A 12,787-nucleotide genomic window follows, 5' to 3' on the forward strand; every position below is an offset into this window, starting at 1 on the left:
GGATTCATTTTCCCCAATTCTAACTGCAAACTGACACAACACACAACCGCACGCTGGAAACGCTCAGAGTCGACTATTGGGAGATTTTGTGAATCTCATATGACTAGATAAGCGCGCTCCGCACACCTGCCGCACGCACACGCCGACAGATTCGCACACCTTGAATTCAGCTAACAAAAAAGGCAAAAATACATCGCACATCACGAACAATGAAAAAAAATCTTTGCCGTGTAATGCCTCGCTTGTACGGCCTGAGGGCGCGTCTGGCGAACAGTCGTCTTACTTACACGATGGCGGCTTCACTTTCAATTCGCATTTTCTATGTAAATAAGCGCAAATAAATTTTTTTGACAGCCCCAAGTGCGTATCAGTGGTGCCAAATAAAGCAAGCACGGCCAGCAGCCGCGTACGAGCCAGGCACGAGGTGAGCAAGATGCAACAAGTGGCCAGACGCCAGAGAGACGGGGCTCAAAACGAGTCTATATACGAAATATCTAACAACTATAAAGCTAAACTACAGAATTTACTCATATGTACATTCAGTTGATTGGAAAAAGGCAAGGCAATGCTCGTTGCGGGTGTGTTTCTGTAACAATGAAATCGGTATTACCTCTCTACAAAGATTTGACAGAGTTTTTGTGTTCCTCTTCCAAATGAACAGTATTGCACGTAGGTAAATCTACAAAACGTTGCAAAAAACCTTAATGATCAAAGAACTACAAGAGCAAAGTTTGCCAAACAATTGGCTCAGCCCATAATATTGTAAATACGAGTATAATTGGCAATTATGCAAATTCTACCAAATTACAGACTATGAAACGACTTTAAACATATTCGAATTACATTGAAGCGATTGCAAAGACTCGACTAAAACTAAAAACCTGCCGTGAAGCTTAGCCCACGAATACAATTGCCGGCAGCGACTTACATACATACGTACTAAATATCATACAATTTCATATTTTCCATCTCGTCCAGCGTTTCCTCGGAGCCGGATGCCGTCAGATCCGACAGCTCGTCGAGGCACTTCTGGCGCTTGCGCACATTCCAATGGAGGCCATCGGCGAGGGATGCAAACCAATCGGATATCTGATCCTGGGCACATATACAGGGAACAGGATAAATGGAGGTGGTCACACGCAGGCTGTCGCCATGGAACAGCTCCTGACGGTTGCGTCCATCGAATGAGACCCACGAAGTATTGCGACTTTCAGGCGAAACGGAGACCTACGGGGAATAGTGGATCAAATACAAATAGTACCATTGAAAGGGAACTATTTACACACCTTCAGTTCCACTCCCGCAGGCACCACAATGGGCCTGAAGCTCAGAGAGTGCGGGCAAATGGGAGTCACCATAATGGCTGGCACAGAGGGATGGATCATGGAGGCACCAGCTGCTGCCGCATACGCTGTGCTCCCAGTCGGAGTTGAAACAATCAGGCCATCGCCCTGCACGGAGGTGATGTACTTGCCATCGAGGAACAAATCAATATTGCTGAGATAGGGCGACGGTCCGCGATCAATGACCACCTCGTTTAGCACGAGGATGCTGTTGGCGGCAGGTCTTGCATCTGCGTTGGCCTCCACTTTGGCCTCCTGCCGTTTGTCACCCTTGCGATGCATCACACAGCGAAGGCGGCTGCGCAGCGTGAGTGCAGCATGACCCTCCAAGACGCTGGTGAGCTGCTCTTCGAAATTGTCGAATCGAAAGGGTGTGAGAAAGCCCAATGATCCCAAGTGGAATGCCATCACAGGCGGCACTGATTGCTGAAACAGCTGGGAGGCGTACAGCAAGGTGCCGTCCCCTCCGAGGCAGACAATAAAGTCGATGCGATCGGTTAGATCATCGCGCCCATCCCTGTCGGGCAGAAAAAAAAAATTGGAATTCATTGATCTTGATGCGTACACATGTAGACTCACTTGAAAGTGACCAACTTTTCCCTGATGGCCTTGAACTTGACATCCTCATTAAGGTGGGCATCCTCCAGCACCGCCGACTCCACCCACACCACCATGTTCTTTTCCTGCAACAGCCAGTCCACCAACTGGACAAACGGCGCCAGCACTGAGGCATCGCTGACCTTCTTGATCACTAGGACTGTGAGCGGCGGTTTGTACCAGGTCAGGCGCTGGCTGGCCGGATCCTGAATCTGCATCACCATGGCGGAGTTTTTCATAATGCGTCCGCATGGTCCGAACTGCTGGAATGGCGACGGGGCATTCAAGCTGCGCGTTCGCCTGGAATGGTAAGTGAAAATGTTTTATTATTTTATGATTATAAAAATAAACAATAAATCTAAGCCCAGACCTAATGAGGCGGAACGTTGTGAGTTGCTGCGGAGACCGCAACTCTACATTTATACCCGATACTTAGTCAGTATGGCTCTCCTCCGGCAGTCGCCGCTAATATTAAACGACACGACAAAGAGTGCGTGCGAGAGAGACAGAAATCAGTCTGAGCGTGACGTCGGGCGCTGCGTAGCCACTGCAAAGTGATTTCTTGCTTTTGGCTATAAAAATGATCCGATCTGATCCAGATTCAGCAATCTGATAGATATGGTCATTATCTATGATTTTGCGTTTTTAGTTTTCTCGAATGTGCAATATTGTGGATGCAACAGATTTTCGTCCTTTGTGGGGGCGGAAGGGGGTGGGGCGAAATTCTGAGATATACGTTTTATAGTGAGATCTAACAGAAGTGCGGATACCAAATTTGGTTACTCTAGCCTTAATAGTCTCTGAGATTTGTGGATGCCCCAGATTTTCGTCCTTTGCGGGGGCGGAAGGGGGTGTGGCGAAATTTGGACACGAAACGGTCAAGGTCCGATATCACAGGAGTGTGGATACGAAATTTGGTTGCTCTGGCTCTTATAGGTTCTGAGATCCTTGAACTCATATTTTGCAATTGGCAAAACAGACCATGAAACCTGTGTGTTAGAGAGAGACAGAGCGAGAAAGAATGAAATTGTTTTCTTGATTCTGGCTATAATAATTATACGATCTGGTTGAGATTTTACACTCCAGAACATATAGTCATCCTCTACGATTCTGCGTTTTTGGTTTTATCGTATCTTTAAAAATGTGGATGCTACATGTACTATTTAACTATGTATTATTAAATTGTAATAACTTTTGAACGCGTTCTCTGAACTTTTCAAGGCAATGGCTAATCTTACAAAACGGTTTATGGACTTGAATGCAAATAAAGGTTTTAAAGAAGCCAGAGCGAAAGAAGGGAGAGAGAGTTCTCACTCTTGTGCTGTCGGAGAGTGCTTTCTTGTGCTAAAGAATAACTAAAGAAGAGATCAAAATAATGATGACCAAATGATTTACAGTTATTAAGCTTTCAGGGTAGAATAGAACCAGGCACAAAACAGACCTTCCTTTATGCTGCAATCGAAACATTAGCCGAAATTTGACATTCGTCGTAAAACAATTCCTCTTGAGATGATATTCCAATCAAACAAGTGTTTTTCTTCAAAAATTTACGAAATTCCAAGTAAATCTAAGCACTACTATTACATTGGCCGCAACTGTCGTGCGTGCCTTGCCTCGATGGAAAACAGTTTCAGTGCATCTCAAGGACTGATTCATATTACAAATTCTAATTTATGAAGCCGATCCACTCTTTACACAGAGCGTAATTTTATCGACTAGGAAATGGGTGCTGGACTTACGGCCATGTGCCGGAGCGTTGCCGTTGCATACCTGACGCAAGGCAGTTGTTGTCCAGATCAGATTTATCGGCGCCGCCAGACGAGCCAAATGCATCCAGACTATTGCCATTCAAATCTTTTTGGACTTTCCTCGGGTCTGTGTCTGGTTTATGCAGACTACGCTCCAGGCAACGTCGCGTCATGGCATTGAACCCATCCTGGTGAGGATGATAGTCCGAATAATTTGCCAGGCCATAGTGCCAGCGCTGCTTAAGCCGATGCTCATGGAGGGTCGCCAAATCAATGTCCGAGAGACAGGCCATATAGTTTTGTATGTGCGAGTATTTTAGAATGCAGTCAGACCGCCTCGAGTTCTTTTAAAGGGCCCAAGGTTAAATTTGTTTTCAAAATGGAATTCGTTTCGAAAATATCACGCCCACGCAGACAAACAAAAGTATTCTCGTGTATGATTGATGAGACACCAAAATATTGTATGCCCTGAAGTGTGTCAACGCTTGTACACCACCGAGGAGAGATAATGGGTAAAGTTAAACAGAACGAGGGGGAACGTTGTGAGTTGCTGCGGAGACCGCAACTCTATATTTATACCCGATACTTAGTCAGTATGGCTCTCCTCCGGCAGACGCCGCTAATATTAAACGACACGACAAAGAGTGCGTGCGAGAGAGACAGAAAACAGTCTGAGCGTGACGTCGGGCGCTGCGTAGCCACTGCAAATTGATTTCTTGCTTTTGGCTACAAAAATGATCCGATCTGATCCAGATTCAGCAATCAGATGATTTGGTCATTATCTGTGATTTTGCGTTTTTATACCCGATACTCAAAATGAGTATTGGGGTATATTAGATTTGTGGTAAAAGTGGATGTGTGTAACGTCCAGAAGGAATCGTTTCCGACCCCATAAAGTATATATATTCTTGATCAGCATCAATAGCCGAGTCGATTGAGCCCTGTCTGTCTGTCCGTCCGTCTGTCCGTCCCCTTCAGCGCCTAGTGCTCAAAGAGCTAGAGCAACGATGTTTTGGATCCAGACTTCTGTGATATGTCACTGCTACAAAAATATTTCAAAACTTCGCCCCGCCCACTTCCGCCCCCACAAAGGACGAAAATCTGTGGCATCCACAATTTTAAAGATATGAGAAAACCAAAAACGTAGAATTGTAGAGAATGACCATAGAGAATGATCTATCTTTTCTCGCCCTGTCTCTCTCTAACACACACGTAGCATAGGCGGCTTTGCTTAGAGTAAAACATTATCGCCTAGATCTCAGAGACTATAAAAGCTAGAGCAACCAAATTTGGTACCCACACTCCTTATATATCGGACCGAGAAGAGTTTGTTTCAAAATTTCGCCACACCCCCTTCCGCCCCGCAAAGGACGAAAATCTGGGGATATTCAAAAATCTCAGAGACTATTACGGCTAGAGTAACCAAATTTGGTATCCGCACTCCTGTTAGATCACCCTCTCACTATAAAACGTATATCTCCGAATTTCGCCCCACCCCCTTCCGCCCACACAAAGGACGAAAATCTGTTGCATCCACAATATTGCACATTCGAGAAAACTAAAAACGCAGCATCATAGATAATGACCATATCTATCAGATTGCTGAATCTGGATCAGATCAGATCATTTTTATAGCCAATAGGAACAAATCAATTTGCAGTGGCTACGCAGCGCTCGACGTGACGCTCAGACTGATTTTCTGTCTCTCTCGCACGCACTCTTTGTCGTGTCGTTTAATATTAGCGGCGTCTGCCGGAGGATAGCCATACTGACTTAGTATCGGGTATAACCGTAGAGTTGCGGTGTCCGCAGCAACTCACAACGTTCCCCCTCGTTAGTTTTCTCGAATGTGCAATATTGTGGATGCAACAGATTTTCGTCCTTTGTGGGGGCGGAAGGGGGTGGGGCGAAATTCTGAGATAAACGTTTTATAGTGAGATCTAACAGAAGTGAGGATACCAAATTTGGTTACTCTAGCCTTAATAGTCTCTGAGATTTGTGGATGCCCCAGATTTTCGTCCTTTGCGGGGGCGGAAGGGGGTGTGGCGAAATTTGGACACGAAACGGTCAAGGTCCGATATCACAGGAGTGTGGATACCAAATTTGGTTGCTCTGGCTCTTATAGGTTCTGAGATCCTTGAACTCATATTTTGCAATTGGCAAAACCGACCATGAAACCTGTGTGTTAGAGAGAGACAGAGCGAGAAAGAATGAAATTGTTTTCTTGATTCTGGCTATAATCATTATACGATCTGGTTCAGATTTTGCACTGTAGAAGATATAGTCATCTTCTACGATTCTGCGTTTTTGGTTTTATCGTATCTTTAAAAATGTGGATGCCACAGATTTTCGTCCTTGTTGTTGGGGGCGGAAGTGGGCGTGGCGAAGTTTTGAAATATTTTTGTAGCAGTGACATATCACGGAAGTCTGGATCCAAAACATCGTTGCTCTAGCTCTTATAGTCTTTGAGCACTAGGCGCTGAAGGGGACGGACAGACGGACAGACGGACGGACGGACAGACAGACATGGCTCAATCGACTCGGCTATTGATGCTGATCAAGAATATATATACTTTATGGGGTCGGAAACGATTCCTTCTGGACGTTACACACATCCACTTTTACCACAAATCTAATATACCCCAATACTCATTTTGAGTATCGGGTATAAAAAGAGAAAGTGTTTTATCAGCAATGGAAAAACGGGTAATCAGAAATGCATTTAGGCGATGATTCGCTTGCTTGGTCTTTTGTTTTTTGTCACGGTGACACTTTTCTTCCGAGTTTTCTCTTGATTACTTCACACAGCTGGCCGGAAAAATTGACGCAATAGCCACTAGAGCAGAGGCAACACCGGGCGATCGCGTTGTCGAGCGACAACTGAAAAACTGCTGCACAGGGTTTGGTTTGGGTTGTTTGTCTCATGAAAAGCCAGGGCAGCGCTCGAACCAGCTGATGGCAGGGCAGTGTGCGTTTCGCGCGCATGCGTGGAGGCGGCCTTGGCTAGCAATTAATCAATTGATAACGCAGCCGCTGCTGTGGTACGAATCAATTGTCAAAATTAGAACGCACGTGAATGAATCAAATCAAAAATATTACCAAAGAAACACTTTCCAATTTGGAGGGAACTTGAATCAACAAATACATTTAGGAGGGGGACTTGGCTGGGCAGTTCAAGACCGCACAATCAACTTAGATAAGAACCGTGTGGAGAAGCATGCAAATGTAGGCATATGATAAGGCCTTACCACCACCAGCTGCTGGTCATATGCCCCCCACCCAGGCCGGTCGCCGAAGAAGCCGCCTCCAAAGTTGCTAGGGATGGGTCTGCGGCATGCAACAGATGAACCTCGCCCTCTCCATCCACAGCGTCTGCAATGGGGCATGGGCATGGCAGTGTCTGCTTTGGACTGTCCCCCGCCGCTGCTGGCATCAGTGGGGCGGACATCTTCTTTGGCCGCAAGCGATTCGAGATGAATTTAGGTCCACATTGGTGCTTGCGAAGCAGATATCACAGGTCAGTTGTCGGCAATAACAATTGTTTCAAACATTAAAACACAAAAATTTAAAGACGTAAGACATTGTTTATTGCAATTATACGTCACAGTTTCAAAATATACCAAAATATACTGACGAATTGTTTGTATTAAGATTCCATATTATTCCTTGATTTTGATATTCGGTTGAATATTACTAGCTAGCTAGGTCTCTCAGCGCTGAGCTCATAGTTTTATCCGATTGACGAATCGATTTCCTAAATGTCGCATTAATTTTGAGCACTCATCTTTATGTAATTGCGTCTAAAATAATGTTTAAATAAAAAAGGACAACAAAAAGTCCTTAATTTTACTTCGCAACTACACGATTGTTACATATGAACTACATTTGTATGTAATTATCAAAAGCGACACTTGAAAGGGAGCCATGGAAGCGCCAGTGTGAAAAAACCTCCGTTATGCACGTTTTGACATGAATTTTTCAATTTTTGAAATAATTTAGATTTTGATGGCAAACGATCAGTTTTTCGATCACGAATTAGTAATCGATGTGGCCTGGGACATGGCTATAAATGGCATTTCTACACGTTTTCTACATTGGGGCATTGGAAAAGAGGGCGCTTTCAAAAATACTGGAAACTACAAGCAAATACTGGAAAATACTATGAAAACTATAAACACACTATAAACAAGTTGTGTGAGCTAGACATGGTGGCAATATAACTATACAAATTAAGTATATATATATTGAAATATATTGAAGATATTGTTCAAATATACCATTATATACTGTTAATGTAGCTTTAACTCAATTTCGACGTTGAAATATGCAAAAAATATATATAATATATGTACCGTATGTGGTCACCCTGTATGGTGCTTTCAGTTTTCGGTTAGAGAGAGCACTATGTCGATATATATTTTGCGATATAAACGGTTGTTTAAATAGACAACTACTAAATACCCTACCTATAAGATTGGGCTAAAAAATTGTGAAACTCTGCGAATTGAGTTAGACTATCTGTTTAAAATGGGTTGTGCTTGCATATAAAGTATTGCGCGTTAGTTTCGCAAGTTGTTGAATTAAATACAAAATATACCTTTGCCGAGAGTGGTATAATTTTCTGGACTTTTGATTTTATAAAATTGAATAGATTTTCACATCAAAGTTAAAGAAATTAAGTGTCAATCAATAAAAAAAAAAAAAAAAGTATATGGAACTCGGTTTTTATTGACTTTTAAGGTATATTGTCATGGTGGACCTTTTGTTGGAAATGCCCATATAATTATTTTGCTTTCTGTCTTTGACCCTATTTCGCGTACCTCGAATATCTAATATTTATAGGGAATTTCGTTTTAAGCATCTTCCCAATTTTAATATACATTTTTCTGAAAGCAGCAAAAACGTAAGTGCCTACGGAATGAAACAGTTTCTCGAGATGCTACGTATATTACTTGTAGGACAAAAAGTCAAAAGGCGCGCTTTTTAAACTCGAAATATATAATTGCTTATATTGGAGATGTATGTGTTATGATTGTATTTTCATTCACAAAAGTGGTTTCCATTCTGTTTTTTGACTAACTGAACGAAAGCTAAATTTAGCTCCGGATATAATATGCAAATTTACCGAGCACGTGAATTGATTTTTTTTTTTGCCAAAATAAATGTATTAGCATCATTTTGTGTTTTTTGTATGTTTATGGATGGGCCCCACTCACCGAAATTGTTTACGCCTCTCACTCAGGTCTAAGACGCGCCTTCTCAAGGGCTGCGGAGAATTCCCCGGCGATGATGTCGTTGCCGCTGCTGCACCCTCGTCGTCGTCCTCCACGGACGTGGATGTGGAAATCAAATTGGCCACCATTTTGCGGGCCAGCTCCAGGTCCTCCTCACGCATTTCAAGCTCAAGTCGTTCTTACCGTGGACAACCGCACTGATTCGGTGCCGAAATGAAACTAAATGCCTTTTCACACCTGGTTTTTAAAAATATATACAATGCATGCGAATATGTAATAATGTTTGTACATTTTCGAGAGTAGAAGTTGAATAAGATGCTGAGCCCGCCCCACTCGTACTTTGAATTCATTAAGTGCTCCGGGCGGCAGCAGAAAGTGCCGGGAGCTGGGGCAATTTACATATTTAGAGCAACTTTTACAAACAAGCTATATTTTGGCGGTGCACAGTCTGAAAGATTTATAAACTATGCGTAAATTAATTGCTCCCTACCCCCCAAGGCGTGCAGAGGTGAGACCGATAATAGATACCTGAAGGCAATGCTAAACAATCTTTGCATGAATTAAAACGGTCCATAATTTGAACATTTCACCCACTGGCGCCATCTGGCGGGTTGTCCACACTGCGAAAATTTGGTATTGCTATCTTGGAGGATCTGGTCACTTTAAAAAGCAGGCTGATTACAACCGATAGAGAGGGGGTAATTTAATTTTTTTTAACAATTTAGCCACAAAATTCACTCAAAATGGCATCGAAAGCCGGAGTATCCCTGCTAGTTTTTGGCCGCAGCTTGAGCCAGCTCAAAGCCGTAGTCAGTGCACGCAATTCAAGGTAAGTTTGCCGCATTCTTCCTCTTTTCTGTGACGTAATGAACGCACGTTCGTCTGCAACAACATCTTATCGCAATTTGTCCGGATTCTATAGTTTCTTGCGTCAGGCCACCACAGCCCTGGTAAATGGACGCCCCTACAGCACTGAGAAGCAGCCGGAGGAAGCCGCTGCATCTGCCGCTGGAGCGGAACAAAAGGCCGTCTCACCGGACGTTGATCGTCTCACGAAAGAGCTGGCCGACTCCAAGGAGCAGAAATCGGAACTGATGGACAAGTATAAGCGCGCCCTGGCTGAGAGCGAGAACATGCGTACGCGTCTGAACAAACAGATCAGTGATGCAAAGATCTTCGGCATCCAGAGCTTCTGCAAGGATCTGCTGGAGGTCGCCGACACACTCGGCCACGCCACACAGGCAGTGCCTAAGGACAAGGTATGACGTTTGCCCCATGGGATAGTGAAGTAATCGAGTCTAACCTGCGCCTCCTTTACAGCTGAGTGACAATGCTGATCTGAAGAGCCTGTACGAGGGTCTCACCATGACTCGCGCCTCATTGCTGCAGGTGTTTAAGCGTCACGGTCTGGAAGCTGTGGACCCACTCAACCAGAAGTTCGATCCCAATCTGCACGAGGCTCTGTTCCAGAAGGAGGACAAAACCGTTGAGGCCAACACCGTGGTGGAGGTTACCAAATTGGGCTACAAGCTACACGAGCGTTGCATACGCCCTGCCCTAGTGGGTGTATCGAAGTGTTGATAGCTGTGCCCACCTCAGGGCATGCAAAGTTTCGCCGACCCATGTCCATATTTTGTGTGTCCCCCGCCCCCGAGCAAGAAACGTTTACATAGTCTACACAAGAGAAGTCTCCATTGTTTGCAATTTGTTTTATCCTGCAAAATTCCCGTACGTAAACCCTATGTAAATACAAATGATCCAAAATGCATGCGGATCGGATCGCTTGCGAATTTAAAATTCCTCTTAGTTGCTAAGTGATCGATGACTAGCCTCAATTGCTACAGATTTTTTCCACACGCGTAGCCATCGAGTGTTCCACTTTAAGGTTTAATTACGATAATAAAAACATGTTTTAGTTGAAAGAGTTCCGAGATTTTCTGGATACCGGGTGTCCATATGTATTCTTTTTTCCTTCGGTTTTTTTAGATTTTCTCAAACTCCCTCAGAAACCCAAAACGAACCCTTCTTAAAAACAATTTCTTTTGTAAATACTGCAGGTAGGACAAGAGCAAACGCATTCCTTCGCGTCGCGTAGGTGGAAAATTCAATGGAAATCTGAGATTTTCTATGGCACAGCAGGTAGATTCAGCACGTTCTCGAGAATTCATGGAAACCCTCGAAGCGACTTCCATGAAACCAGATCGGTTTGATGGTTCAAAAGTCTATTTCGAAATGTCTGATGAGCTGATCTGTGTTAGTTGTCCTTTAACTTTTGAAGTGAGCAGAATGTTTGGTCTGCTGGTGCGTTTCCTCTGGCCTCTGGCTCTGCTCCAATGCATCAATACCCGAGTGACCCTGATGCCAAAGTTCAACGGCCAGGATAGTGCAGTCATAGTGGATGCGGAACGAAAGGTGCCTTCGAAACTAGACTCAAAGCTGCAGAATGCTTTGTACTACAATTTCCCCGTCTACAAGCTGATAAAGCCAGGCGTACAAACGACCACAACTACAACGGCTGCCCCTGTCCCAACTAACTCAGAGTACCCAAGTGATTTGATCGAGATTGCCCAATCGAAGCTGGGCCTGAAGGTGCTGCCGAGCATAAGCGAGCTTGGACAGTTAATTGGGACCCGCAGCAATAGTGAAACTATCGATTACGTCCGTTCGCTGACCTCCAATGAACAGGGTATAGCCTTAATGAAAGATTATCTGGAGACGCTGGACTATGAGCTGTCAGAAGATGTGCCGGATAGCATCGACGATGGTGACGACGCTAGCGATGATGACAATACCATGGACAATGCAGATGTCGAAGCGGACTTTGACGAGCGCCCACGACTGGAGACGACGAGTAGGTCCACCATAACCACCAAAAAACCCGAGATGCATGGAAGCCTTCTTCAACGTTTCGGCGACTTTATGAAGCAGTACAGCCTATGGTCGGAGACCACCACGACTGCAGCTCCAGCCACTAGGAAGCCCATGCCTTCGGCCGTCTCGTTCAAGTCCGTCTCCAGGCGCGGCCCGCATGCGTCCTCTTCTCGTGCGTCAGCCTCTACCCTATCACTATCCCATTCCACTGCGACCTGTGATGATCCCAGCGAAGCCAACTCAAGTGCCCAGCACGACGGCGGCACCCAGGCCAAATAAGGTAATAAGGCCAAATGGCGAACATCTCCCCCCAGGTACTAGATCGCTTCCTGCAGCAACAGCCCCAACTGGCGGAGCTGGCCAAGCGGGTGAGCACCCCTGTCCATCAGTCAGGACCAGACGCGAGCAATGGACTCTCAGGCTATTTAAGGCTATCATTAAAGCAAATAAAAGTCGTCTGTATAGAATCGTACATAACCAAAGTTTGGGCAGTCATGTTGTGGCTAACACCTCAAAATGCAAAAGTCTGAGTCATTTGGAACCAATACATTATTAAATGCTGCCTACTATTATCTGGCGCTGCGTGCATAACTGCGGCCGACGTGTGGATCAGGCCACCGATTAATGTTTGAGCGCCATGCGGTCTGGGTTGCATAAATCATTCATGTCTGACAATTTAATTTAAGTGCACAGCCACGGGTTAGCTGAGCACTTTGGTAATTTTGTCGTTTTGTTTTCTCTTTGTCCTTTAAAATAGCACTCGCTAGCTCTGGGTTTGAGCAAACGAGCGTGCATAGGAGAGCACGTGTTTCTTTATAAAATCTATACAATGTTTAAACGACGAAAATAAAAAAGAACCAAGCGCAGCCGCTTTTAGTGATGTAAGAAAACATCGAGGCATCGAGCATCGATGTTTTTCTGCCGATGTTTACTGATATTTTCCGATGTTTTTGCTGAAACCGATGTTCAGTGATGCATCGATGTTTTGCAAAAC

At 44.6% G+C, this 12,787-nt stretch overlaps 2 protein-coding genes and 1 pseudogene across 4 annotated transcripts; 2 read left to right on the top strand and 1 right to left on the bottom strand.

Moving 5' to 3' along the window:
• Positions 1 to 762: 762 nt before the first annotated feature.
• Positions 763 to 9,111, bottom strand: LOC117189871 (NAD kinase-like). 3 transcript variants are annotated; one of them, XM_033394946.1, is made up of 4 exons: positions 8,905 to 9,111; positions 1,923 to 2,240; positions 1,287 to 1,860; positions 763 to 1,227 (listed from the first exon to the last, which is right to left on the bottom strand). In XM_033394946.1, exons 1-4 carry the CDS (start codon positions 9,081 to 9,083, stop codon positions 940 to 942), a joined length of 1,359 nt encoding a protein of 452 aa, XP_033250837.1. In that variant the 5' UTR covers positions 9,084 to 9,111; the 3' UTR covers positions 763 to 939. The 3 variants fall into 3 exon arrangements, with proteins under 3 accessions (XP_033250837.1, XP_033250836.1, XP_033250835.1); XM_033394945.1 differs by lacking the exon at positions 8,905 to 9,111 and adding an exon at positions 6,937 to 7,291; XM_033394944.1 differs by lacking the exon at positions 8,905 to 9,111 and adding an exon at positions 3,680 to 4,224.
• Positions 9,112 to 9,582: 471 nt separating this feature from the next.
• Positions 9,583 to 10,844, top strand: LOC117190833 (grpE protein homolog, mitochondrial-like). Its single transcript, XM_033395867.1, has 3 exons — positions 9,583 to 9,751; positions 9,845 to 10,181; positions 10,243 to 10,844. The coding sequence occupies exons 1-3, from the start codon at positions 9,666 to 9,668 to the stop codon at positions 10,501 to 10,503; spliced, it is 684 nt and encodes a 227-aa protein (XP_033251758.1). The 5' UTR covers positions 9,583 to 9,665; the 3' UTR covers positions 10,504 to 10,844.
• Positions 10,845 to 11,168: 324 nt separating this feature from the next.
• Positions 11,169 to 12,278, top strand: LOC117190832 (annotated as a pseudogene).
• Positions 12,279 to 12,787: the final 509 nt, after the last annotated feature.

This window comes from Drosophila miranda, assembly GCF_003369915.1.
Source record: "Drosophila miranda strain MSH22 chromosome Y unlocalized genomic scaffold, D.miranda_PacBio2.1 Contig_Y1_pilon, whole genome shotgun sequence".
Taxonomy (NCBI): Eukaryota; Metazoa; Arthropoda; class Insecta; order Diptera; family Drosophilidae; genus Drosophila; species Drosophila miranda.

Excerpts from the sequence above, each read along its gene's own strand:
- LOC117189871 (XM_033394944.1), bottom strand. The coding sequence starts at position 3,981 with ATGGCCTGTCTCTCGGACATTGATTTGGCGACCCTCCATGAGCATCGG. Across the intron at positions 2,241-3,679 it reads CAACGCTCCGGCACATGGCC|GCGAACGCGCAGCTTGAATG; the intron begins GTAAGTCCAGCA and ends TTACCATTCCAG. Across the intron at positions 1,228-1,286 it reads CTGCGGGAGTGGAACTGAAG|GTCTCCGTTTCGCCTGAAAG; the intron begins GTGTGTAAATAG and ends TATTCCCCGTAG.
- LOC117190833 (XM_033395867.1), top strand. The coding sequence starts at position 9,666 with ATGGCATCGAAAGCCGGAGTATCCCTGCTAGTTTTTGGCCGCAGCTTG. Across the intron at positions 9,752-9,844 it reads GTCAGTGCACGCAATTCAAG|TTTCTTGCGTCAGGCCACCA; the intron begins GTAAGTTTGCCG and ends CGGATTCTATAG. Across the intron at positions 10,182-10,242 it reads AGGCAGTGCCTAAGGACAAG|CTGAGTGACAATGCTGATCT; the intron begins GTATGACGTTTG and ends CCTCCTTTACAG.